This window comes from Hyla sarda, chromosome 5 (assembly GCF_029499605.1).
Source record: "Hyla sarda isolate aHylSar1 chromosome 5, aHylSar1.hap1, whole genome shotgun sequence".
In the NCBI taxonomy this organism is placed as follows: domain Eukaryota; kingdom Metazoa; phylum Chordata; class Amphibia; order Anura; family Hylidae; genus Hyla; species Hyla sarda.
Window position 1 is genome coordinate 258,152,803 of NC_079193.1, and position 25,135 is coordinate 258,177,937.

The 25,135-nt window shown below is 42.2% G+C and overlaps 1 protein-coding gene and 1 long non-coding RNA gene across 2 annotated transcripts in view; one reads left to right on the forward strand and one right to left on the reverse strand.

Moving 5' to 3' along the window:
* Positions 1-3,515, forward strand: part of LOC130273968 (uncharacterized) — a 27,704-nt gene extending 24,189 nt beyond the window's left edge. The window contains exon 2 of the long non-coding RNA XR_008844186.1: positions 3,394-3,515. This is a non-coding gene — a long non-coding RNA (uncharacterized LOC130273968). The remainder of the gene's footprint in view (positions 1-3,393) is intronic.
* Positions 1,113-25,135, reverse strand: part of TWSG1 (twisted gastrulation BMP signaling modulator 1) — a 60,898-nt gene continuing 36,875 nt past the window's right edge. The window contains exons 4-5 of the mRNA XM_056521575.1: positions 20,755-21,027; positions 1,113-5,562 (exon numbers count right to left, since the gene is read on the reverse strand). Of these exons, the coding sequence (XP_056377550.1) occupies positions 5,381-5,562; positions 20,755-21,027 (455 nt within the window). The 3' untranslated portion in view covers positions 1,113-5,380. The remainder of the gene's footprint in view (positions 5,563-20,754; positions 21,028-25,135) is intronic.

Consider the following 25,135-nt stretch of genomic DNA (forward strand, 5'->3'; position numbering starts at 1 on the left):
AGGGGAACTCCAGTGAGACATTTTCAAATGAACTGGTGCCAGAAAGTTATACAAATTTGTAAATGACTTCTATTTAAAAAATCTTAACTCTTCCAGTACATATCAGCTGCTATATACCACAGATGAACTACAAGAAGAGACATTTGTTTAGTCATTTTCTGTCTGACCACAGTGCTTTCTGCTGACACCTCTGTCTGTGTCAGGAACTGTCCAGAGCAGGAAAGGTTTTCTATGGGGATTTTCTTCTACTCTGGACAGTTCCTGACATGGACAGAGGTGTCAGCAGAGAGCACCGTTGTCAGACTGGAAAGAACAACACAATTTTATCTGTAGTATACAGCAGCTGATAAGTACTGGTAGGCTTCAGATGAAATAGAAGTAATTTACAAATACCTTTAACTTTGTGGTACCAGTTGATTTGAAAACATTTGTTTCCCACTTGCTTTCCACCGGAGTTCTTAGTTCTTAAGTTTTTACATGAATCAATCAATAAAGGAAGAAAAAAAATTATCCTTGAAAATGCTGCTGGAGGACCTTCTCTTTTACATGTTTAAGGCCAGAGTGGCTGACGTAGTGGCGTTTCGTGCTCCTTGCACCATTCCAGGTAGGATAGCAGGAGGGCTGGAAAAGATACACAATAGTGTGTGAAATACATTTGTATATGATTTTATGCTTACCTGTTTGAAATAAAGCAGTGTAATTAATGGTTAATGCTATGGTTTTATCTTTATTTGGCGTTTCAGAGGGAATCTTTGGTGCCCAAGCTGCAGCGGGCCCTGGCTATAGTCCTTTTTGCCGACAAGGATGCCGGTTTGTGGCAAAACATATACGAGAGAGCTGTAATTAATAATTCAACATCTAGTCTTATGCCAGCTTCAGTGTCTTGTACAATGTAATCTGCAGATTCACTAGAGGGAATATTAATGTACAATGAACTGCACCATAGCTGCAATGGCTTTAAGATATTAACACAGAAAACTACAGGGACAGACAATTAGTTTCTTTTGGTGTAGTAATATAAGGTTTTTATAATTAATGTGAACAAAGGTTAAGTCTTAATAGAGGCATTCTGCATGGTAGGTGTTCAAGGTTTTTTTTTTTTTTTTGGGGGGGGGGGGGGGGAGTATATTTGCAATTGGAAATAAGAGATTTAACATAACACATAGTACAGATAGAGTAAAACACAGGAAATTTTGCATAGTAGGTAGTAGAAGACAGTGCAGTATATGTAGTACAGATACATTGTAGTACAGATGTACAGGTAGTACACATGGCATTGAACTGTCCAGACCCAATCAGTGCACGTAAGGCAGTAAGACTCTGATCACATCTGCATTGGAGGCTTTGACATAGATTCACATTTGATGAAAGAAATTTATTCATACAGCTCTATATTCTGTGGCAACATGATGAACACATCAGTGGAACCCAACAGACCCCAAAATAAAAGCCCTTTTACACAGGCAAACTATCAGCTAAATAAGCATTCATACTAACTCTGGTTTCCAATAATCAGTTCTTGTTATTTTGAAGCTGTCGGCCTTTGTAAAAGGGACTTTAGTCAGTGAGGGCCACTTGGAGCTGTTGGTCTCCATTGTGAGAATTATAATTTTAATTCTGTCTTTCTGTACCTTTGATGGGATAAAACAAAAAGATTTTACGATATATATGTGAACCCACTACAGTTTTTGACCACTTGTTAAAAAGCCATTGCTTCTTTAGATACTATATGTAAAAAAAAAAAAGTGTGTTCATCTGGCCCCCCAAAAGGTTAAAACTATAACCCTACTGTGTTGATGCAGGGAAGGCAAAAACACTTTTGAAGCAGATACCAGTTTTCCCATACTAGGAAAAAAATACTTTTCTGAGTCCAAATATGGCAATCCAAATAAATCCATCAACATCTCACCTCCAAAAACCTAGTAATCATACTCAAGACTTTTCAGGGCAATTCTGACACTTTCAAATTGGACCAAATGTATTCAGATCAAATTCCGTTCAAAAAAGAAAATTTGATTAAATTGAACCAGATTAAAAATTTTTGAATTTTGCTCACCTATAATTACAACCTTAGGACCCTGTAAACTATTATTCCATTAAAGGAGGTAAAATACTTTATGACATATTCTGATAATCATATTTGTTAAAGGGATATTCTGACATTTTACAAAAAATTTTATATATTAGAAATAGAAAAAATATATATGTATAAATATATTGTAATGTCCATTTCTGTGGTTTTGCATTTTTCTGTTTTAGGTCTTGTTCAGACTTTTTTTTTTTGTTTTTTGTCTGAACAGTTTCTGTGCTAATTGTTCCTTGTGTTGGAAGAATGAATGCTCTCAGCCTATTGCAGCTCGGATGTGGTATTAAAACCAGAGCTCTGCTGGAACTCTGGGGTGGTAATTGAGCTTTACTCTGACCATGTCGGTTTTATTATGCACCTTAGTTATGTTTTGTCTGTTAGAATATATTTCCCGAGTTTTTACCATGGTTACCTGTCCTGTTTGAGATCTAGATTTTATCCTGCTTGGTTTTAGTACATTTGTTCGGTTTTAGTATTTCTATATGCTTGTCCTGCATTTGGTTTGTTTTGCCTTAGTCTGTATTCACACTGTGTGTTTTGTCAGTCCTATTTTGACCATGTTATATCCTGCTACGCCTAGGTTAAAATTCCTGAGCCCTGTGCTATCTGTCTATCTAGGAGTGAGTTTAGTCTTGTGCCTGTACCCGTGTTTACTTGTATTTAGCATTTCTGTTTCTTTCTAGGCCAGTATCCTGATCACTCGATGGAGAATGTCTGCTGGCTAGGAGTCTATTTGGCTTTGGTATTGATGTCCCTCAATGTTTGGAGTGTGGCGTCTAATGTGTTCATGATTACTGATCTTTAGTATTTTTAGTACATGATCATAGTGTACACGATCATTGGTCTATAATGTCCTCTGTACTTTAACACTGATCTGTGTCCAGTGAACTTGTATCTGTTTGTAGCCTAGTGTGTTCTTTGTCCAGTGTGAACAGTGCTCTTGATTTCCTGCCCAGCTTTGTTAGTATGCTACATCCTGCCTTGTTAGTATTTAGATATCCATTCTAGTCATTGTATTCCTGTTTGTTCCTGACTTGTCCCAGACTATGTACAGTTCCAATTGTTTTGTTGACCTTGATGCCATTGCACTTTAGGGCAGGAAGGGACTGGCTCCAAGTTGCTGATGTTTAGGGCGGATGGGCAAATAGGCAGGGAGAGTGTTTCTAGGAACAGCTTAGGGATCACTTCTCCCTGCCCCCCCCCCCCCCCATTCACGAAATATATATTACACTTATCTACCCCCGATCCCCTTCAACTCCAATTTGGCTCCTTCCAATCCTGCTATGCTTCGGTCTTCTTGTTTAAAGACAAGAGCTTGGTACCAGATCTACTCACATAATCACTAGCGAGCTCCGAGCACTCGCCATGGAAGTAGAGAGAAAACTGAAGCATCAGGGGACCAGAAGGAGCTGTAGGGACCATTATAAGGCAAGTATAGTTTTTTTTTCCTACATAAAGCCCCAGCAATATATTAAGTTTTCATATAATGTCATAATACCCCTTTAACATATAATTCCATTTCATAAATATTATTTAAAAAAATACTAACCGGACCATATTACTTAATTTTGGAACCAAAACAAGAAAGTTAAAGGAAAACTGCAGCTCGCTCCCCCAGCACTAACCAGCGGTATCGGCTGATAGTACGGAAGACGCTGACCAGTTTGATGCTTACTGTGCCCAGATCCGCATGGCCGTTCGGACGATATCTTCGTTTTCCCCTATATGCTAATGAAGTGCTAACTGGCACAGGTGGGGTAACTGGCACTCTGACATCACTGCCACCGGCCACAGCACCGCCCAGCTCATCAACATTCCTCCCTCTCCCTCTTCATTACAGAGCGGGGAGAAGAGGGAGAGGCGGAAAGCAGGGAGGAATATTGATGAGCTTGGTGGCGCTGCCGCCGGCGGTAGTGACAACAGAGTGCCTGTGCCAGTTAGCACTTCATTAGCATATACGGAAAAACGAAGATATTGAACAGCCGGATCAGGGCACAGTAAGTATCAAACTGATCAGCGTCCCCCACACCATCAGCCAGTACCGCTGGTTAATGTGGGAGGAGCAAATGGACAGTTTTCCTATAAACCAGATCATGAAAAAATAAAATTGTTGTGTAGTCTTTCATAATTTGTATGCAGTTTCTAGTGGGCAATACGGTAGTAATCATGCCTTTTGAAGGAAAGTTATACTGTACTGAATACATTTTACATTGATTATATAAATCATCACGTACTTTATGCGTCCTCAATAGTACATTTTGAACTCTCCCTGGAATATCTCCTGAATATGTAAATGTGCTATACTTGTGTGCTGGTAAATATAAAATGTATTGTTCACATAGGCTTATTTACAGTGTAAAGAACTTACATATGTACCTCAAGGAATGCAGGACATGGTCAGAAGTTTATGAGTTATACTGCAGATAAGAAAAGGTGATCTGTTTTCTAGTGTTGGTATCAAAATGGAAGCTAGGCCTAATTTGTTTCAGGCTATATTATACCATTATGTTGTTTATGATCTACCAAAATAGATAAATTAAGTATAAAAAAAAAAAAAAACACAAGGCATGTCATACAAAAAAAAGTAAGCAAAACTGATTTATGGAACATTTTTGAAGTATTGACCAAAAGTGCAACTAATTAAAAAATTAAATATTCCAAAAGTAGAGAAAAAAAAAAAAGGTAAGAAGAAATATACATATTTTTCCCAGTAAACAATGCCTTTGTCTTAACAATTAAAAAAAAATGCAAGAAACAAATGCAAATTAAAGGGAAACTGACAGTAACGTCACCCACACTAACATGCTGGTACAAGCAGTTGCGGTTGATGCTGATCATCATCAGCCCTATTACCCTGTACCAGCCAGTAATTGCTAGAGACACTGCTGTCAGTTTCCCTTTAAGTCTTGAAGGTCAATATTCAGGTACCATCATTTTTCTGTTACAGAAACTTTGATTTCCCAAATGTAAAGACATTTAAAAAATGGTAATGAAACTGTAAACTATATAATAAAATGTAATTTTACATGGTTTATAAAAAATACAGTCTGTGAATCAGAAATGGTACACAGCAATCTAAAACATTTACAAAAATGTAGAGTATAAAAACAACAATACAATATCGTTACCAAAAAATTGGATGCTCCATTTTATGTAGCGCATATTCCTCATTTCCATCTTCATTGCCGAAGAATACAGCATCATGTTCTAGTCTTATTTAATGCAGATCATATATCTTAGTGGCAGGAATAGAGTTCTATATAGCAGGCAGTAAACAGCCTGGAGACTATGCTCTCAGAACATGCAGTTCATACATTTCACTGTTTTGCTGCCATAATCAATGCACTCCGGACCAACACACTCACAACATGCGTTGTGAAACCACCGATATTTTGATGCACCCATTGATTCACAGGAAACTTTGCACTGATGGATAGACATACAGTCATCAAAGTATACGACGGTGCACATGTGCTCTGCAAAATAAATACAGAAATATTAATACAATAGGGTAAATAGTTTTGCTTCAAACAAAAGGTCTATAGCTTGTAATTAAATTTACACTAGCTTGGAGCTAATTTCAAAGTTGTGCATACACAGGTTTAGTCCTACTCAGTGAACCTACTATGGGTGCCCAACACAGTACTGATCCATTGGCTACAATCAGTGGTTTCCAACCAGCTGGTGCAAAACAACTATCAGTATACCCTGAGAGTCCAAGAAATGCCATTGGAAAGCTGGATAGATCAGGAGCAAATTGATATACTGGTCCACCATAGTACTAAAGAATCCTCCGCTCTGAAACCATAAGGGGTGCCTAAAACAATGGGGCCTCATAGGTTAAACGGAAACACCACCATTTGGAGCTAACCTTAAAATGGTACTCCGCCCCTTGACATCTTATCCCCTATCCAAAGGATAAGGGATAAGATGTCTGATCGTGGGGGTCCTGCCGCTGGGGACCCCCACGATCTACCTGCTGCACCCAGCGTTCGTTTAGAGCACCAGGTGCAGCGCTGGAGGCTCGTGATGTCACAGCTATGCCCCACACGTGACATCATGGCCACGCCCCCTCAATGCAAGTCTAGGGGAGATGGTGTGACACGAGTCACGCCCCCTCCCATAGACTTGCATTGAGGGGGGCGTGACCGTGACATCACGAGCGAGGCGGGACCGTGATGTCACAAGCCTCCGCCCCGCATTGCCAGTCATCCAGCACGGAGCGAAGTTTGCTCCGTGCACCGAATGTCTGGGGTGCCACAGCCGAGATCACGGGGGTCCCCAGTGGCAGAACACCCCTTTAACAATAACTTCCTCCTTTCGTGGGCCCAATTGTTTTTTTTATAATATAGATGCATATAAGGAAGCCAACAATTATACCTCATGCCCCATCACAAGCCAAGATAGACAGAATTTGGAAAGTCTCCAAAATGTAGATCTATGGCATGTTTCTCTGTTTCTAGCAGTTAAAAAAATTATGTGCCAGATATAGAAATATGGATCTCTCTACAGTGGTTCTTCAACTTGCAATGACCTCAACATACAATATTTTCAACATACAATGGTCTTTTCTGGAAACCATACTCAATATATAATGCTTCAGACAGTCCAGATCTGTAAGACATGTCAATGGCTGGAAGAACTGACCAATATGAGTGGGCATATCACTTTTTTACTGTATCCCTGAAGTGCATGCACTGACTGGCTGTCTGGTAGCGGCTCTATACAGTACAGGGAGGTACTACATATTCCGTACCACTCTTTACCTGTGCCAGGGTTAGCTGCTTGTATGGATGCTAGGTAAGGACAGCTCCATTTTACTTTTTGGGACATTGTGGACAGTACAGGACAATGAAGAAGCTCCTGTTGGAGGCTGACAGTGATTTACAGCTTCAAACAGCTCTTTTATATTTAAAAGGGGTACTCTGGTGAAAAACTTTTTTTTTTTTTTTATCAACTGGTGCCATATTTCTTAAAACTTCAGATCATGGTGCAAAAAAATTATCCCTCATACCGCCCCGTACGCAGAAAAATAAAAAAGCTATAGGGTCCAGAAGATGACAATTTTAAACGTCTAAATTTTCCTGCATGTAGTTATGATACAGAACATACATAAGGTGTAATTTTTACCGAAAAATGTACTGCGTAGAAATAGAAGCCCCCAAAAGTTACAAAATGGTGTTTTTTCTTCAATTTTGACACACCGATTTTTTTTTTCATTTCACTGTAGATTTTTGGGTAAAATAACTGATGTCATTACAAAGTAGATTTGGTGGCGCAAAAAATAAGCCATCATATGGATTTTTAGGTGCAAAATTGAAAGGGTTATGATGACATCACAAGCATGTATGCCGGCTCTAAGCGTTCGGAACAATTTGTTCTGAACGCTCCGTACAGGAGTACCCCTTTAAGTAGTGCCTGTGTGTTCAACTACAAAAATAAACAAAAGCTTAAAATGAATGTCACAGATTTACAATATACCAACATTGGGTAGAACTAAATTACTGCAGCTGAAAGCAAAGTTGTTACGCCGAGCGCTGCGGGTCCCTGCTCCTCCCCGGAGCGGTCGCGGCGTTCTCCTCTCTGCAGCGCCCCGGTCAGACCCGCTGACCGGGAGCGCTGCACTGTCTATGCTGGCGGGGATGAGATCCGCATAGCGGGACGCGCCCGCCTGCGGGTCGCATCCCAATCCTGTCCCGTTCCCCGGCTGTCACATCCCGGCACGCGCGGCCCCACTCTCTAGGGCGCGCGCGCGCCGCCTCTCTGAGATTTAAAGGGCCAGTGCACCACTAATTGGTGCCTGGCCCAGTTAGTGTCAATCACTTCCAGTGTTATAAAAACCCACTTCCCCTTCCTGTCCCTGCCGGATCTTGTTGCCTTAGTGCCCTGAGAAAGCATTTTAGTGTGTTCCCAAGCCTGTGTACCCAGACCTTCTGCTGTTGCCCCTGACCGACTCTTGCTGCCTGCCCTGACCTTCTGCTACGTCCGACCTTGCTCTTGCCTTGTCCCTGTGTACTGCGCCTGTCTCAGCTGTCAGTGGGGTTGAGTTGCTATCGGGTGGAACGACCTGGGGGTTACCTGCCGCTGCAAGTCCATCCCGCTTTGCGGCGGGCTCTGGTGAAAACCAGTAACCCCTTAGATTCCGTTCCCCTGGTACGGCCCACGCCATCACCTCACTGACAGAGGATCCTCCAGTGTCCTTGCTGCATACCAGTCCGGATTCTGACAAAAGTGTTTAAAGGGGTACTCTTAATCCTTCCAGTACTTATCAGCTGCTGTATACTACAGAGGAAGTTCTTTTCTTTTTGAATATTTTCTGTCTGACCACAGTGCTCTCTGCTGACACCTCTGTCCATGTCAGGAACTGTCCTGAGCAGGAGAAAATCCCCATAGCAAACCTATCCTGCTCTAGACAGTTCCTGACATGAACTTCCTATAGATCGCACAGTGGCTGATAAGTACTGCAAGGATTAAGATTTTTAAATAGAAGTAATTTACAAATCTGGTTAACTTTCGGGAACCAGTTGATTTAAAAAAAAATAAAAAATTCCACCGGAGTACCCCTGTAAAGCTGCATATGAAAGCTGCATATTCTCTCCAAATTTATATGAAAAATAGGGTGTGAGGTGACTTGGCAGCAAAACACAACAAAACCAAAGTAATTAAGTATAATAGTGACTTTGCCTCTGGAAAATATGACCGTCGTCAAGAAGAGACACTTGGCAGACCCTAAATACTGTGGGTGGCTAACACATACATTCAATAAACTTGGCTTATGTGCACGTTTATTTAGAAAGCAAGCAAAATAGTGGGTGTACAGATTGTACAGTGGATATACAGCTGTAGCAGTTTCTATAAGCAGAACAGGTTTGTTTTTCCATCTTTGCCACCCATTTTTTCAGGAAGTTCTCTTCCGACACTTTATAGATGTTTATTCTTCAACTACATCACCTCCGGAGTCACGGATCAGATTTAGACTCCGGGTTATATTGGGACGTACTGAAAACAGACATCTATGCTGCCAAGCTCACGGAGGCCAGATTTGGTAAAGAGTAAATAAAACCTACTGATCATTAGTCAGAGTAAGCAGACAGTGGCGAGTTTCTATACTATCATCAGAAGAAGAAGAATTCGTTCCAATACATTTAAAGAATAGCAAAATACCAAAAATCTCTTAGTAAATAAAAAAAAACAGGTTATGTTCACATGTACAGTATTTTGCTGTGTATTTTCTGCTTCTAATTTCGCTACCCATTGACTTCATTTGGTAGGAAAATCCGCTGCAGAAAATATGCTACAAAATACAGCACATGTGAACGTACCATAATAGAAAGATAAAACCATCACAATTCAGGATCTACTGCTAAGACTATATTCACTAGAGATGAGCGAACTTACAGTAAATTCGATTCGTCACGAACTTCTCGGCTCGGCAGTTGATGACTTTAGTCTGCATAAATTAGTTCAGCCTTCAGGTGCTCCGGTGGGCTGGAAAAGGTGGATACAGTCCTAGAATAGAGTCTCCTAGGACTGTATCCACCTTTTCCAGCCCACGGGAGCACCTGAAAGCTGAACTAACTTATGCAGACTAAAGTAATCAACTGCCGAGCCGAGAAGTTTGTGACGAATCGAATTTACTGTAAGTTCGCTCATCTCTAATATTCACATCTGTTATGGGGATCCGTCGCAGAATCCATTTAATTAGCAGGACCTAAGTGGACAAAAAAATGCTGCAAGCGGTCATATTTTTTTCCGGTCAGATTCTGCTAAATAAACAGGCACCAGACAAGAACCAGATGGACCCCATTAAAGTCAAAGGGATCTTTGGTGTTCATTGTGCAACGGATCTTCTAGCTCAGTTTTCTGACACAAAAGAAGCCTCCAACAGAGATGTGAACAAGGCCTAAAGAGTAAAAAATACAAGTGAATCCTTTGAATAAATGATTTTAGAAACAAACACCTGTTTTTTACGCAAATTAAGCCAAAATTCTGGCACATTATGTTAATCTCTACCGTAATATTTAACTACGCTAGTTTATGATGAGGGAACCAACCTGTTAGGGATGTTTCAGCCACCTATTGCACATATGATTTGTGAACGTCTCAGTTTTTATGGTCACAAGCACAGTGTAAACACTCTCTCTCTTATTCTTCCTGCCCTTAGGATTTTTATTTGTTCCTTTTCCACGGATCAAAAGGCAACATTTTCAATAAATTATTTTAATATGACACATCTGCTTCTCCACTTCCTTCATACAAGAAATTAAGCTCTATGTATCTTGCTGTGAAATAATGTAACACAGAAACATGGTTAAAGCTAAACAAAAGAATGGCCCGAAGCTAAATACACTCAGTCTCTAAGCTATTAACTTTACTCCGATTATGAGAAAATAAAAAAATTCTAAATAACTTCTTGAATTTTTATCTATCCTCATACAGACACCCCACCGATCATTAATATGAAAGGTAACCAGTCACTTGTTTCATGCTGCTTAAAGGGTTATCCAGGGATCCATGGGAGCCTATAGGTATCTCCTCAAAATCCCCTAACATCTACCTCCCATTGGAGGCTGCAAGATGCGAGTTACCACAAAAATAAAAAGTGGTTTCTAGCTACAGAAGAGTGTGATTGGTTTAAGAGTTGATCACACAGTCGATAAAGCTAACAAATTCATAGGGCATAATCAACTCTGAATCATGGAAATTAGAGTAGGTGACTAGTTAAATATGAGGATGAGTACAAGGTGCCGCACCGGTTTTTAAGTTGCTAAATGATGACAGAATAAATATTAAAATATGTTAATGCTTTAGGAAGTTCTACAGCTGTTTTTTTATTTTTTATTATACATGCACACAAACAATTCAAAGGAAACTTCTGCACTAATTACAAGGAAGATCCTGCACGTATTTAACAGGACACTAAGGTTAGTAAGAAAAAAGTAACTACTAGCAATACTTACAATAACAATCCCAGCCTTAAAGGGGTACTCCGCCCCTAGTAACTTATCCCCTATCCAAAGGATAGGGGATAAGATGTCAGATCGCCGGGGTCCCGCTGCTGGGGACCCCCGGATCTCTGCTGCGGCACCCCGCTATCATTACTGATAGCTAACTCGCTTCGTGCGTAGTGCTTAGCTTCGTGCGTAATTACTGGCAATACAATGGCCGGAGCAGCGTGACGTCATGGCTTTGCCCCCTCGTGACATCATGGCCCGCCCCCTCAATACAAGTCTATGGGAGGGGGCATGGTGGCCAGACTTGCATTATGGGGCGGGACGTGACGTCACGAGGGGGCGGAGCCATGACGTCACGATGCTCCGGCCCCTGTATCGCCGGTCATTACGCACAGAGCGAGCATGCTCTGTGCAGTAATGATAGCGCTGTGCCGCAGCAGAGATCGCGGGGGTCCCCAGCAGTGGGACCCCAGCGATCTGACATCTTATCCCCTATCCTTTGGATAGGGGTTAAGATGTCTAGGGGTGTAGTACCCCTTTAAGGAGTTTTCTAGGCTCATGAGCACTGCCCAGGAGCAGAGGATGGTACATTTATCATCGTTGCTTTGGTAAGAGAGTTCTGTAGGCATTATTTTTTTTTTTTGCTTTAGTTTTGCTTATGTATGAAACATTTCTTATACTATCACAGCGGGTTGATACATTTGGCTCACATAAGCAAAAACCAATAAATCACTTGAATACCATTTTTTTAGCACACATAAGCAAAAACCAATAAATGATTTCAGAAACACCATTTTGCAGCTTTGAAAAAAAAATTTGCGATATATGTGTTTATTGCATTTTTTACCACTTTTTTTCCCTCTAAATGTACTAACTCATTTTAAATTTTTTTTTTTTTTTTACTTCTCATTTCAGATCCATATATCCTGTGGATTACATTACAGTCGGAGGAGTACGTTGACCAGTGTTTTTTTTTTTTTTTGTTTACTGTTAATAACAAGGTTAACGAGGGCTTTTGGGGGAGTGTTTTTGGGAATAACTTTTTTTTTTTTAATGTGTTTTTTTTATTTACTTGACAGGCTTAGTAGGGGAGGTTGTCTTATAGAGGGAGTCCATTACTAAGCTGGGCTTAGCGTTAGCCACAAAAACAGCTAGCGCTAACCCCCAATTATTATCCCGGTAACCACTGCCACAGGGGTGCTGGGAGGAGCCACTACCAACAGGCCCGGAGCGTCAAACATGGCGCTCCAGGCCCTAGGCGGTAAAAGGCTGGCATTATTTAGGCTGAGGAGGGCCAGTAACATTGGGGCTAACGCTAAGCATGGCTTATTAATGGACTCCGTCTATTAGACAGCTTCCACTACTAAGCCTGTCAAGTAAATAAAAAATAAAAAAAAACAACATGCGTAACAAACGAACACTCCCACAAACCAGTTAAACAGAAAGAAAAAAAACGCTGGTCATCAACGCAGTCCACTGACTCCGAAGTAGTCCACAGGATACACTGATCTGAAGATGAGAAAAAAAAAAAAAAAGAAAAATAGGTTAATACATTTATTGTCACCCGCCTGCGCATCTCCTGTGCCGCACGACCACAACTCCCAGCATACCCTTACAGTAAGGACATGTTGGGAGATATAGTCATGTGGTGTGCGAGATTATGTTGGCGAGTGACAAGCTTGTCACATTACCCCCCGTTTCACAACTACAACTCCCAGCATGCCCTTACAGTAAGGACATGCTGGTAGTTGTGGGCAGGTGACAAGCTTGTCACCCGTCCCACAACTACAACTCCCAGCATGCCCTTACTGTAAGGACATGCTGGGAATTGTAAACGTACAACCCAGGGAAGCGGGTGGTAATGCGCTCCACTCCCTGGCCGGCGGTGATCAGAAAATCACTGTAATTTCATATTTCCTACCGGGTCCCGTGACAAGGAACCCGGCGGGAAATATGAAATGACAGTAAACTCTGCGGCGCTGTAGCAAAGGGAACCCGGGCTGACATAACACTGCAGCCACCCAGGACTCCCGCAGCCGGGCCAGGCAATGTGCAGGAGCTGTCCCTGCCATCCTTCAGCGTGTACCGCAGCATTTAGGGATGGCAGGGATGGCTCCTGCACATCTCCCAGTCCGTCTGCAGGATTTCCGGGCGGCTGCAAAGTGATGCAAGCCGGGCTCCTTTTATCATATAACGGAGCCGCAGAGTTTTAGTCCATACTGTAAGATCAAATTTCCCGCCGGTTCAGAGATTGGCTGCCGAGGTATGTTAAAAGGAGTCCGGGCTCCATCTGATTTTAACCCCGCTACTCTAACTTAATGAGGGGACAGGGACACTGCTTTACATCCCCCCCCCTTGTCTCCCGCCCGCTACAAGACTACAACTCTCAGCATTCCCTCACTGTAAGGGCATGCTGGGATTTGTAGTCTTGCAACATGTAGCAGACAAATGGGAGATGTGCGGCGCGGGCATGCGGGAGACATGGGGAGTAGGGGATGTAAATCAGTGTCCCTGTCATTAAGTTAGGGGAGCAGGGATAGAATCAGACAGAGCCCGGGCGGCTGCAGAGTGATGCCAGCCCGGGCTCCTTTGTACAGTTGTAATATATTTCCCGCTGGATCACGGCTGCCAGCGGGAAATATAAAAATTTGCTCTCAAAAGCAGTTTTGTAAGCCAGCTCCGGGCTGGCTTACATTTACGCTGTTTTGGAGGCGGTTGCGACTTTTTGTGCAACTTTCACACTTGATAAATCCCTGACCACTGCAAAGTGAAAAATAAAATTTACTTTCGTAGGATCTTTGGTAGCTTTTTGCTTACAGCCAAAAGTCGCACAAAAATTTGCTTAGGTGGTAATTTTGTAAGCAAAAATAGAGCTCTGAATCCCTTGATAAATGTCCCCCATAGTTCTCACTCCACCCTGTGAAAGTGCCCCGGTTACATCACCATCACCGTACACTGTAAGATGCTGCAGCCAATAACTGACCTTAGCAGTCATGTGACCACTGAGTGGAGTGGTAAGCAGAGGGTATATGAGTATCTTTTTTTATATTTCTCTTACCAACCATTGCTGCTGAGCTATTTTTTCAATAACCCCAAAAAACATTTCTGCCTCCAAACTGGAGAATCATAGAATCATAGAATAATAGTGAGAGTGAATTAAAGGACAATGTAGTATAATCCTTGTCCATTCTCAATCATCGCATTTGCCTTATTAACTGGTACGTGGCCCTGGAAACCACAAAGGCTAAAAAAGGTACAGAAATATGAAATCTAAAATAAAAAAACATGGTGACATCCTACAATGGGTCCCAGGCAGCACCCTATCACAGAAAGCACTTTGCAGACTAAGATCCTTATTTTTATTTTTTTTAAGCGCCCTGCTGCAACTTATATATTTATAGTTGAACTTTGCCTTCCAAGGTTTCTTCTGCAAGCACTGGCTCCTGCCGGGTGACACCTCCATGCGCCTGTGCTTGAGGCAGGGAGAGAGTGCTCCATCTGGTAAGTCACACTGGGCCGCGCATGTCTCCAGGATGTCAGGGGCGCATATGCAGAGGACCTCAGTCTCCCGCACCGCTCCAAGCAGTAACTTAAAGGGGTAGTCCAGTGGTGAAAAACGTATCCCCTATCCTAAGGATAGGGGATAAGTTTGAGATCGCGGGGGGTCCGACCGCTGGGGCCCCCTGCGATCTCTCTGTACGGGGCCCCGGCTCTCGGCCCAGATAGCGGGTGTCGACCCCCGAACGAGGCGGCGGCCGACACGCCCCCTCAATACATCTCAATGGCAGAGCCGGAGATTGCCGAAGGCAGCGCTTCGGCTCTGCCATAGAGTTGTATTGAGGGGGCGTGTCGGCCGACGCCTCGTGCGGAGGTTGACACGCCCCCTTCCCACGGGCTGTCGGGGCTCCGTACAGGAGATCGCAGGGGGCCCCAGCTGTCGGACCCCCGCGATCTGCAACTTATCCCCTATCCTTAGGATAGGGGATAAGTTGCTCACCACTGAGTCACCACTGGACTACTCCTTTAAGGAGGATAGGTGTGGCGGCCATTGCAAAGCCCAGTCCTGTCTATCGGACTGTTGCTGACCAGCATCCAAACATGATTTTCGCACGGATAAAGCAGACGTGCAGCCAAAAGGTATGGCTGCATCACATGTGTTCTCAATAGTAAGCTCATGTGGGTAGTCTGGGGGGTAAAACACTGGTGACAGTTGCCCTTTAAAGGTGATGCAGCAATAACTGTCAACTTGACACTATTTATATATAATCAAGAAAATGTGTTCTTTGTATACTTAATAGTGTCATTATAATTTACTATGATGGAATTTAACATAATGCTATACCATATATTTTTGCATGTAGGCAAGGTGGGGGGGGGGGGGGTCAACATTTTATTCTTGGACACAGGCAGCACAATGTCTTGGGTTGGCAATGGAACCCAGTCTGAGGAATATATATGTTGTTGTTCTTCTTATCCTCAAGGGAACAGAAAAGACTTTTAAGAGTTAAAGTGTATCTGAGATTTGCGCTGTTATGTTGGTATTTTCCCAGCTATGGTGTCAAGTTTAGTGCCCCCTTTCTCTGCAGTTCTGTTTTCCAGTATGTGTGAACCTCTCTGCCAGCACTGCTCTGTGTTGCACTTTCACCCCTTACCTCCCAGTCTACCCATGACTACAGCCCACACAGGAGTGTATGTGTTATACGGCCTTGAGTGTTCTGGACAGAGTGCAGTATATTTTCTGGATCATCATGCTCAAAAATTATCCACAAATGCATTTTATCAAGAACATACAGAGCCAATTTATAAAGTGAAAATAGTTTATACCACATACACTGACTAATAATAGCAAATAAGTGTACATAAATGTAACTAGCTATGAAAAAAAGCTATTAAACCACAATAAAGCCAGAGTTGACTTACAAGGGTGGGGGGGTAACATGGGGGCAGTTTGTGACAAAGAGAGGAAGACAGAGACAGTCAAAGCTTCCATTCTGGCCACTAGGCTCAAAACTAAGCAGTGCCCTCCTTTTCAACACAAACCAGATTAAAGCGAAAGGTGACACTAGTTAATAGATAAGATACCATTCATGAGAGCTAAAGCTTAGACACCCCCCCCCCCTCCCTGTAGAATTCCCTCTGAAAAGGTTACAAAGAATGCCCAGTAAAATCTCCAATTGATGCAAATGGGACAGGTTCTGCCCATTCTTGCCTAAGGCTGTCCAGGCATGAGGGCAGTTGTAGTTATGCAACAGCTGGTGGCACCCTGGTTGGAAAACACTGTCTTACAAGCATACATACAACTTTGAGTCTTTAGGCTAGGGCTATGCAGTAACTTTTAGCAGTCCCAGCCGTCATATAAAATGTGAGAGATGTTGTTTTCCTTTTCTGGTCAGTTGCCAGTGCTTTGAGATGGGAAATAACACTTTTCACAATTCCTTAGTTAAAGGAGTGTTTTGGCTAAAGCCCCTAATGTGCCCAGTCATCTGTAGTTATTATTGCATGCCACTTTATTGCCAAAGCAAACAGGATGGCTTTGGGAAAGAACAGGAAGGACACTTGAATTTATACTGGCATCCAGCTATTGCAGGAAGAGTGATATTTGGCATTCCCATATTGCTGGAAACAAGCAGAGGTGCCAAACTGCAAACACAAAGATAAAGGAGGAGGATTTATTTTCTAGGATCTATGTATAAATAACATTTGAGGTTATGTAGAAGTTAATGAATTAAGTTGATATTCAACTATTCCTCACTAAATCCTAAAGTTAAAAGGGATACATCTATGGAGAATATTTTGTTTATTTAAATAAAGGTCAAAATTATAAAAACACACTTGTCTTTAACCCTTAACCCCTTAAGGACTCAGCCCATTTTGGCCTTAAGGACTCAGACAATTTAATTTTTACGTTTTCATTTTTTCCTCCTCGCCTTCTAAAAATCATAACTCTTTTATATTTTCATCCACAGACTAGTACGAGGGCTTGTTTTTTGCGCGACCAGTTGTCCTTTGTAATGACATCACTCATTATATCATAAAATGTATGGCGCAACCAAAAAACACTATTTTTGTGGGGAAATTAAAATGAAAAACGCAATTTTGCTCATTTTGGAAGGTTTCGTTTTCACGCCGTACAATTTAGGGTAAAAATTATGTGTGTTCTTTATTCTGAGGGTCAATACGATGAAAATGATACCCATTATTACATACTTTTATATTATTGTTGTGCTTAAAAAAAAATCACAAACTTTTTAACCAAATTAGTACGTTTATAATCCCTTTATTTTGATGACCTATAACTTTTTTATTTTTCCGTATAAGCGGCGGCATGAGGGCTCATTTTTTGCGCCATGATCTGTACTTTTTTTTGATACCACATTTGCATATAAAAAACTTTTAATACATTTTTTATAATTTTTTTTATAAAATGTATTAAAAAAGTAGCAATTTTGGACTTTTTTTTTTTTACGTTCACGCCGTTCACCGTACGGGATCATTAACATTTTATTTTAATAGTTCGGACATTTACGCACGCGGCGATACCAAATATGTCTATAAAATTTATTTTTTACGCTTTTTGGGGGTAAAATTGGAAAAAACGGACGTTTTACTTTTTTATTGGGGGAGTGGATTTTTCACTTTTTTTTACTTTTACTTTTACATTTTTTTACATTTTTTTTTTTACACTTGAATAGTCCCCATAGGGGACTATTCATACCAATACCATGATTGCTAATACTGATCTGTTCTATGTATAGGACATAGACCAGATCAGTGTTATCTGCTATCTTCTGCTCTGGTCTGCTCGATCACAGACCAGAGCAGAAGACGCCGGGAGCCGGACAGAGGCAGGTGAGGGGACCTCCGTGCGGCGTTCTGAATGATCGGATCCCTGCAGCAGCGCTGCGGGCGATCCGATCGTTCATTTAAATCGCGCACTGCTGCAGATGCCAGGATCTGTATTGATCCCGGCACCTGAGGGGTTAATGGCGGACGCACGCGAGATCGCGGGCGTCGGCCATTGCCGGCAGGTCCCTGGCTGCGATCAGCAGCCGGGATCAGCCGCGCATGACACGGGCATCGCTCTGATGCACGCGGTTATGCACAGGACGTAAATGTACGTCCTGTTGCATTAAGTACCACCGCACCAGGACGTACATTTACGTCCTGCGTCCTTAAGGGGTTAAATTGAAATTTTATATTTGGAAACTGTTTTTTCATTTTCAACTGTCCTCTCCCCGAGCAATTGGAGGGCTTGTTTTATTGTTTAACCAATTATACTTTGTATTGGCATCCTTCATTTTCTCAAACTATAATGCGAAACTGAAAATAAATGTGGGTGTTTTTATGCCATTCAAAACTGACATGTTAATTTTATTCTTCAGGGAGGGTACTACGATTGTTTCTCTTTTTTTTTTCTTTTTTTTTTTCTTTTTTTTAAACTATTTTTAGGAAAGAAAAAATATTTGCATAGTCACGTTCTGACAAAAAAAAGTGAAATAAAAACAAACATATTCAGGGTGCTTGCTTAAAGGGGTACTCCGCCCCTAGACATCTTATCCCCTATCCAAAGGATAGGGGATAAGATGTCTGATCGCAGGGGTCCCGCCACTAGGACCCCCACAATCTCCCTGTAGCACCTGGCATTCGTTTAGAACACCAGTTGCACCGCCAGAGGCTCGTGACATCATATCCATGCCCCCTCAATGCAAGTCTTTGGGAGGAGGTGTGGCAGCCTCCCCCTCCCATAGACTTGAATTGAGAGGGAGGGCGTAACGTTATGAGGAGGTGTGGCCATGAAGTCAAAAGCCTCCGGCACCGCATCGCTAGTCATCAGGCACAGAGCAAAACTCACTCCGTGTACCAGATAACTGCGGTGCCACAGCAGAGATCGCGATGGGTCCTCAGCGACGGGCCCCCCACGATCAGACATCTTATCTCCTATCCTTTTGGTAGGGGATAAGATGTTTTGGGGCAGCGTACCTCTTTAAATGACCTTACCTCCCAAGCTACCTCACAGCCTCAGTTGTGACCAAAAAGTCACCAAATCACTGGTCTCAGCGGTGTCCTTTCTCAGTCAGTGATTGGTTAAAGCAAGCTGCTTGGGCATGTTTAAAAAAACAAAACACCACTTGCTCCCGAAAATGATTATTGGCATCACCACATGCAGAGACATCAGAATTATTATAACATTGATCAAACGGGAATGCCATGGAAAAAAAAATAAATACTTACAGAAAACATGGAATCAAAAAGTCCCATTTAATACAGTAACTGTACGTATAAAAACTACAGATCATGGTGCAGAAAATAAGCCCTCACAAAGCACCCCAAAAAAAAGACAACAATGTAAAGCCAATTTTTTTTTTAAAGTAGTTAAAACATAAATTGGGTATTCTTGTCATTGTACTGACCCACATAATACATTTGTTGTGCCAGATATACCACAGTTGAATGTGCTGTGAGGTGGTATGGTGTGCCAAGCGATAGATCTAAGCCAGTGGTTCTCAACCTTTTTCGCATCTGTACCCCCAAAGGGTGAAAGTATGTCCGCGGGTACCTCTCGCGTGGAACTCATGAGCAAGGGGTACCCGCGGACAAAATAAGTCATAAAAGTACTTAATTTCATAATGGCGTATGCTTACCTTTCTAATGTGATACTAATGCAATCCCCTTGTGCAGTTATTCCTCCACTCTCTGATCCCCTTTTGCCATTATCCCCCCCCTCCATCTTAATCCCCTTCTGATCCCCCTGGGCCCATATATATGAGATCCATACAATTACACCCTCCCTCCCATACTTCGTTGTTACACTTCGTTTAACATGCTTACCAGGTCTTTGTCTATCCTGTTCGGCGGGAGTCGGAGAGCCGCACTGACAGGGGACATCCTTCTGCGCTGTGCCGGCACCTCTGCGTCACATGTCAGGCTTGTCAGCCTCTGCAGCTCACATAAAGTGGCCGCGGTACAATATAGTGAGCTATTGTGGTGACTGCGGAATCCAATCCCCGCTCTGCGCTGACAAATACTGGCCAGTGCATGGCCAGTGTTTGTCAGCAAATTCTGTACCCCCGCACAACCCGTGGCATACCCCTAGGGGTACACGAACACCTGGTTGAGAACCCCTGATCTATGCTAGTGCCCCAGACTTGTCATTTTGTCTCCCTTACCAGTGACTGTCACCCTGTGGACAGGGACACCTGGGGTAAGAAGTGCTCGACAAGCATGTTGCAAGGGGTTTCTGATTCTCATTGAACATGGTATATTTTGACCAAATTTCATTAAAATGTGTTCATTAGACTTAGGGTAAGCAAGTGGGATTCCTTGTAATATTCCTGTCCTAGGATATCACAGTGTAAATGTTGCTTGTGCTGTAATATTACGTAGAGTTTTTTTTCCTATCTTGGTGTTCTTTTTGTGTTATTTCTATTACAATGTGCATGATGTTACAATGCTGTCAGTATTATTCTTGTGCTAAGACATACTTTGTAACTTTGTATGTTATCCCTGTACTGTCACTTATGCGGTGCAACTTCCATCAGTGACTTGTCCCATGCTGTGATATCACTGTGTGCCTTATGACAGTACTGTGGCATCACTTTGTGCATTGTAAAAACAGTAAGGTAGGACTGTTCACATACTTGTTTTTTTTTTTTATCTATCCAGGACAAAGAAAAAAAAGCATACAGGATTATTTTGGAGACAATATTTACATACCTTTTTCACTCGAGTGTGAGACGTGGACTCCATTTTGAGGTAGAGACACATTCTGGTGTTGCTGCTGATTTACAGAGTCAAGGAAGGATACAAGGTTTTCATGATGTGAAAGTTCTTCTACCACAGGAAATGAAACAATGTTCCAGTTGAGCTGATTCAGGCTTTCTCCTTCAGTTAGTGCTCGGAAGAGAGATGGAATAGGCTCATGGAGTTCCTCAACGGTACTCTTGGAGGTTGGAGGAGTGTCACTATAGTTCCGGGGATTGCACATTCCTACAGACAAATGTAAACAATCAGTAATTTATTGCTGGCCATAAATATTGTGGGGCAAAAAAGTATTTAGTCAGCCACCAGTTGTGCAAGTTCTCCCACTTAAAAAGATGAGGCCTGTAATATTCCTCATAGGTATACCTCAACTATGAGAGACATAATGAGAAAACAAAATCCATAAAATCACATTGTCTGATTTGTAAATAATTTATTTGCAAATTATGGTGGAAAATAAGTATTTGGTCACCTACAAATAAACAAGATTTCTGGCTCTTACAGACCTGTAACTTCTTCTTTAACTCCTTAAGGACACAGCCATTTTTTGCAAATCTGACCACCTTCACTTTATACATTAATAACTCTGGTATGCTTTTACTTATGAATTTGAGAGACAGTTTTTTGTGACATGTTCTACTTTAAGATAGTGGTACATTTTTTGTCGATCCTTGCATCATTTTGTGAAAAATGGAAAGATTTTGCATTTTTCCAACTTTTTGCTTGTAAGGAAAATAGACATGCCAAATAAATTATATATTAATTCACATAAACAGTTGGGGATATTTATCAAAGGATTTAGACAGTTTTTTCCTGTCTAAATTTGTCGCACAGAAAGTCGCAGTCTAAATATGTGCCACTTTTCTGCGACTTTTGCTTTAGAGGATTTTTAGAACATGATGCATTCTAGTCTATTTTAGATGGAAAAATGCATTGGTGCTGAATTTATCAAAAGCAAATTTCCAGCGACAAGTCGCATAGGCTGAAAGTACGCTGAAACGTCAGACCCTGCTGGAGCAGGTTTAAATACAGTCTAAAGCATAGATCACGAAGTCCATGCGCAGAATTTATCAAGAGCCGTGCGCCTTTTGATAAATTAGGCGCACAATAGACCAGCCTAACCCTCTGTAGTTTGGTCTATATTGATGCGGGACATGGACAACTTTGATAAATCTCCCCCAATATATCTACTTTATTTTTGCATCATAAAGTTGACATGTTTTTACTTTTTGAACACATTAGAGGGCTTCATAGTTTAGCAGCAATTTTCCAGTTTTTCATGAAAAATTCTAAATTTTAATTTTTCAGGGACCAGTTAAGTTTGAAGTGAATTTGAGGAGTCTTTCTGTAAAAAAAAAATAAAAATACCCCATAATGGACCCCATTTTAGAAAATGCATCCTTCAAAGTGTTCAAAATGACATTCAGAAAGTTTTTTTTCACAGGAATAGCAGAAAAGTGGAGGAGAAAACTAAAAATCTAATTTTTTACAGTAACATGTTCATATAGCCTCTTTTTTTTCATTTTACAAGGGTTAAAAGAAAATAAAGCCCCCCAAAATTTAATCCAATTTCTAGAGTAAGGAAATACCTCATATGTGGACGTAAAGTGCTCTGCAGGTGCACTACAGGGCTCAGAAGGGAAGGAGCAACTTTTGGATTTTGGAGAGAGAATTTTGCTGAAAAGATTTTTGGGGGGCGTGTCGCATTTAGGAAGCCCCTATGGTGACAGAACAGCAAAAAATAAAAATAAAGCACATGGCATACTATTTGGGAAAGTACACTCATCAAGAAACGTAACAAGGGGTACAGTGGGGACCTTAACGCTCCACAAGTTGGACGTGAAAATGAAAAATTTGATTTTTTTTCACTAAAATGCTGGTGCTACCCCAAATTTTTCATTTTCACAAGGGTTAATAGGGGAAAAGCCCCCCCAAATTGTAACCCATTTCTTCTGAGTATGGAAATTCGTGCGAACTCCAAAATAGGGATTTCCGCAGCAGAAACATCTGCCGCGAAAATTCTGGGGACAGGGTCACTAGTATGGGGGACCTCAACTGGCATTGCCCTGCGGCGCCACCTTCTGAGGGGGCTTATCACCACTGGATGATGATGGGGGAGGAGAAAAATGTGGGCTCTTTCTCCTCTCCTTCATTGGCGGTCTCGGTGTGAGGCAAGAGCTTGGCGTATGCCTCCTCCACTGAAAAGCCTTTGGGGTATTAATACTTTATGGGGGGGGGGGATGTAAGTGTGTAAATGCAGTGTTTTCACTTTATTTCAATGTGTAGTGTAGGTGTAGTGCTTTTTACTGTAGGCTTTTTTTTGTAGTGCAGGTTTTTTTTTGCACTTTTTGGGGAGCGCTTGCAGTCAGTGCCACCAGCGACTGTTCTGTGCTGTGTGGCCGAACCGTATCCAGTGTGCAGACTGTCCTGATTGCTGATCAGTGAATTATTACTGATCAGCACCTTTTTTGGGTGCAGGGTTTTTTGTGTTTTGTTTTTTTTTTGTTTTTTTTTAAAGGTGTTTGTGATCCGTGCCTCCAGATAATGCAAAACTACAACTCCCAGCATACCTGGACAGCCATTAGCTGTCTGGGCATGCTGGGAGTTGTAGTTTTCCAACATATGGATGGCCACAGTTTAGAGACCACTACACAGTGGTCTCCAAACTGTGGTTCTCCAGATGTTGCTGGGAGTCCTATTTTTGCAAACTGTAAGGGGGAGAGAACTTACTCATGCATCGTTGTCGCTGCCACTGGATCTCTGGGCTGCCGCCACCAGATCTCCGGGCTCCTGCCGCACACCCGCCGATCATGCCACACACCCGCCTATCCCGCCGCACCTGCACACCTGATCGGTGTTCGGGTTAATCAAATGGGGTCCTGGGGTGTCGGGCGGAAGTGGTCTCCCGCTGGTCACACCTGGACTTTAACTGATTATCCCGATCAGCGCCGCAGGAGCGCATATTTAATGAATGCCGTGTATATATATACGGCAGAATGCATGAAGGTATGGCATTCTGCGGAAAGGGGTTAAGAGTCTCCTCTGTCCTCCACTGGCTACCTGTATTAATGGCACCTATTTGAACTTGTTATCAGCATAAAAGACACCTGCCCACAAACCTCAAACAGTCACATTCCAAACTCCACTATGGCCAAGACAAAAGAGCTGTCGAAGGACACCAGAAACAAAATTATAGACCTGCACCAGGCTGGGAAGACTGAATCTGCAATAGCAGCTTGGTGTTAAGAAATCAACTGGGGGAGCAATTATTAGAAAATGGAAGACATACAAGACCACTGATAATCTCCCTCGATCTGGGGCTTCATGCAAAATCTCACCCTGTGGTGTCAACATGATCGCAAGAATGGTGAGCAAAAATCCCAGAACCACACGGTGGGAGGGGGGGGGGGGACCTAGTGAATGACCCAGAGAGCTGGGACCAAAGTAACAAAGGCTCCCATAAGAAACACACTATGCTGCCAGGGACTCAAGTCATATGCCAGACATGTCCACCTGCTTAAGCCAATACATGTCCGGGCCCATCTGAAGTTTGCTAGAGAGCATTTGGATGATCCAGAAGAGTATTGGGAGAATGTCACATGGTCAGATGAAACCAAAGTAGAACTTAAAAACTCAACTCGCCTTGTTTAGTGGGAAAAGAATGCTGAGTTGCATCCAAAGAACACCATGGCCCAGATTTATCAAACTGTGTGAGTGAAAAGTGGAGTGATTTCCCCACAGCAGCCAATCACACCTCAGCTTTCACTTTACCAGAGCTCGTTAGCTGAGCTGTGATTGGTTGCTGTGGGAAAATCATTCCACATTTTCTCTCACACAGTTTGATAAATCTGGGCCTATACCTACTGTGAAGCATGGGGGTGGAAACATCATGCTTTGGGGCTGTTTTTCTGCTAAGAAACCAGAACGACTGATCCGTGTAAAGGAAAGAATGAATGGGACCATGTTTCGTGAGATTTTGAGTGAAAATCTCCTTCCATCAACAACAGCATTGAAGATGAAATGTGGCTGGGTCTTTCAGCATGACAATGATCCCAAACACACTGCCTGGGCAACAAAGGAGTGGCTTTGTAAGAAGCATTTCAAGGTCCTGGAGTGGCCTAGACAGTCTGCAGATTTCAACCCCATAGAAAACTTTTGGAGGGAGTTGAAAGTCTGTGTTGCCCAGTGACAGCCCCAAAACATCACTGCTCTAGAGGAGATCTGTATGGAAGAATGGGTAAAAATATCAGCAACAGTGTGTGAAAACCTTGTGAAGACTTACAGAAAACATTTGACCTCTGTCATTGCCAACAAAGGGTATATAACAAAGTATTGA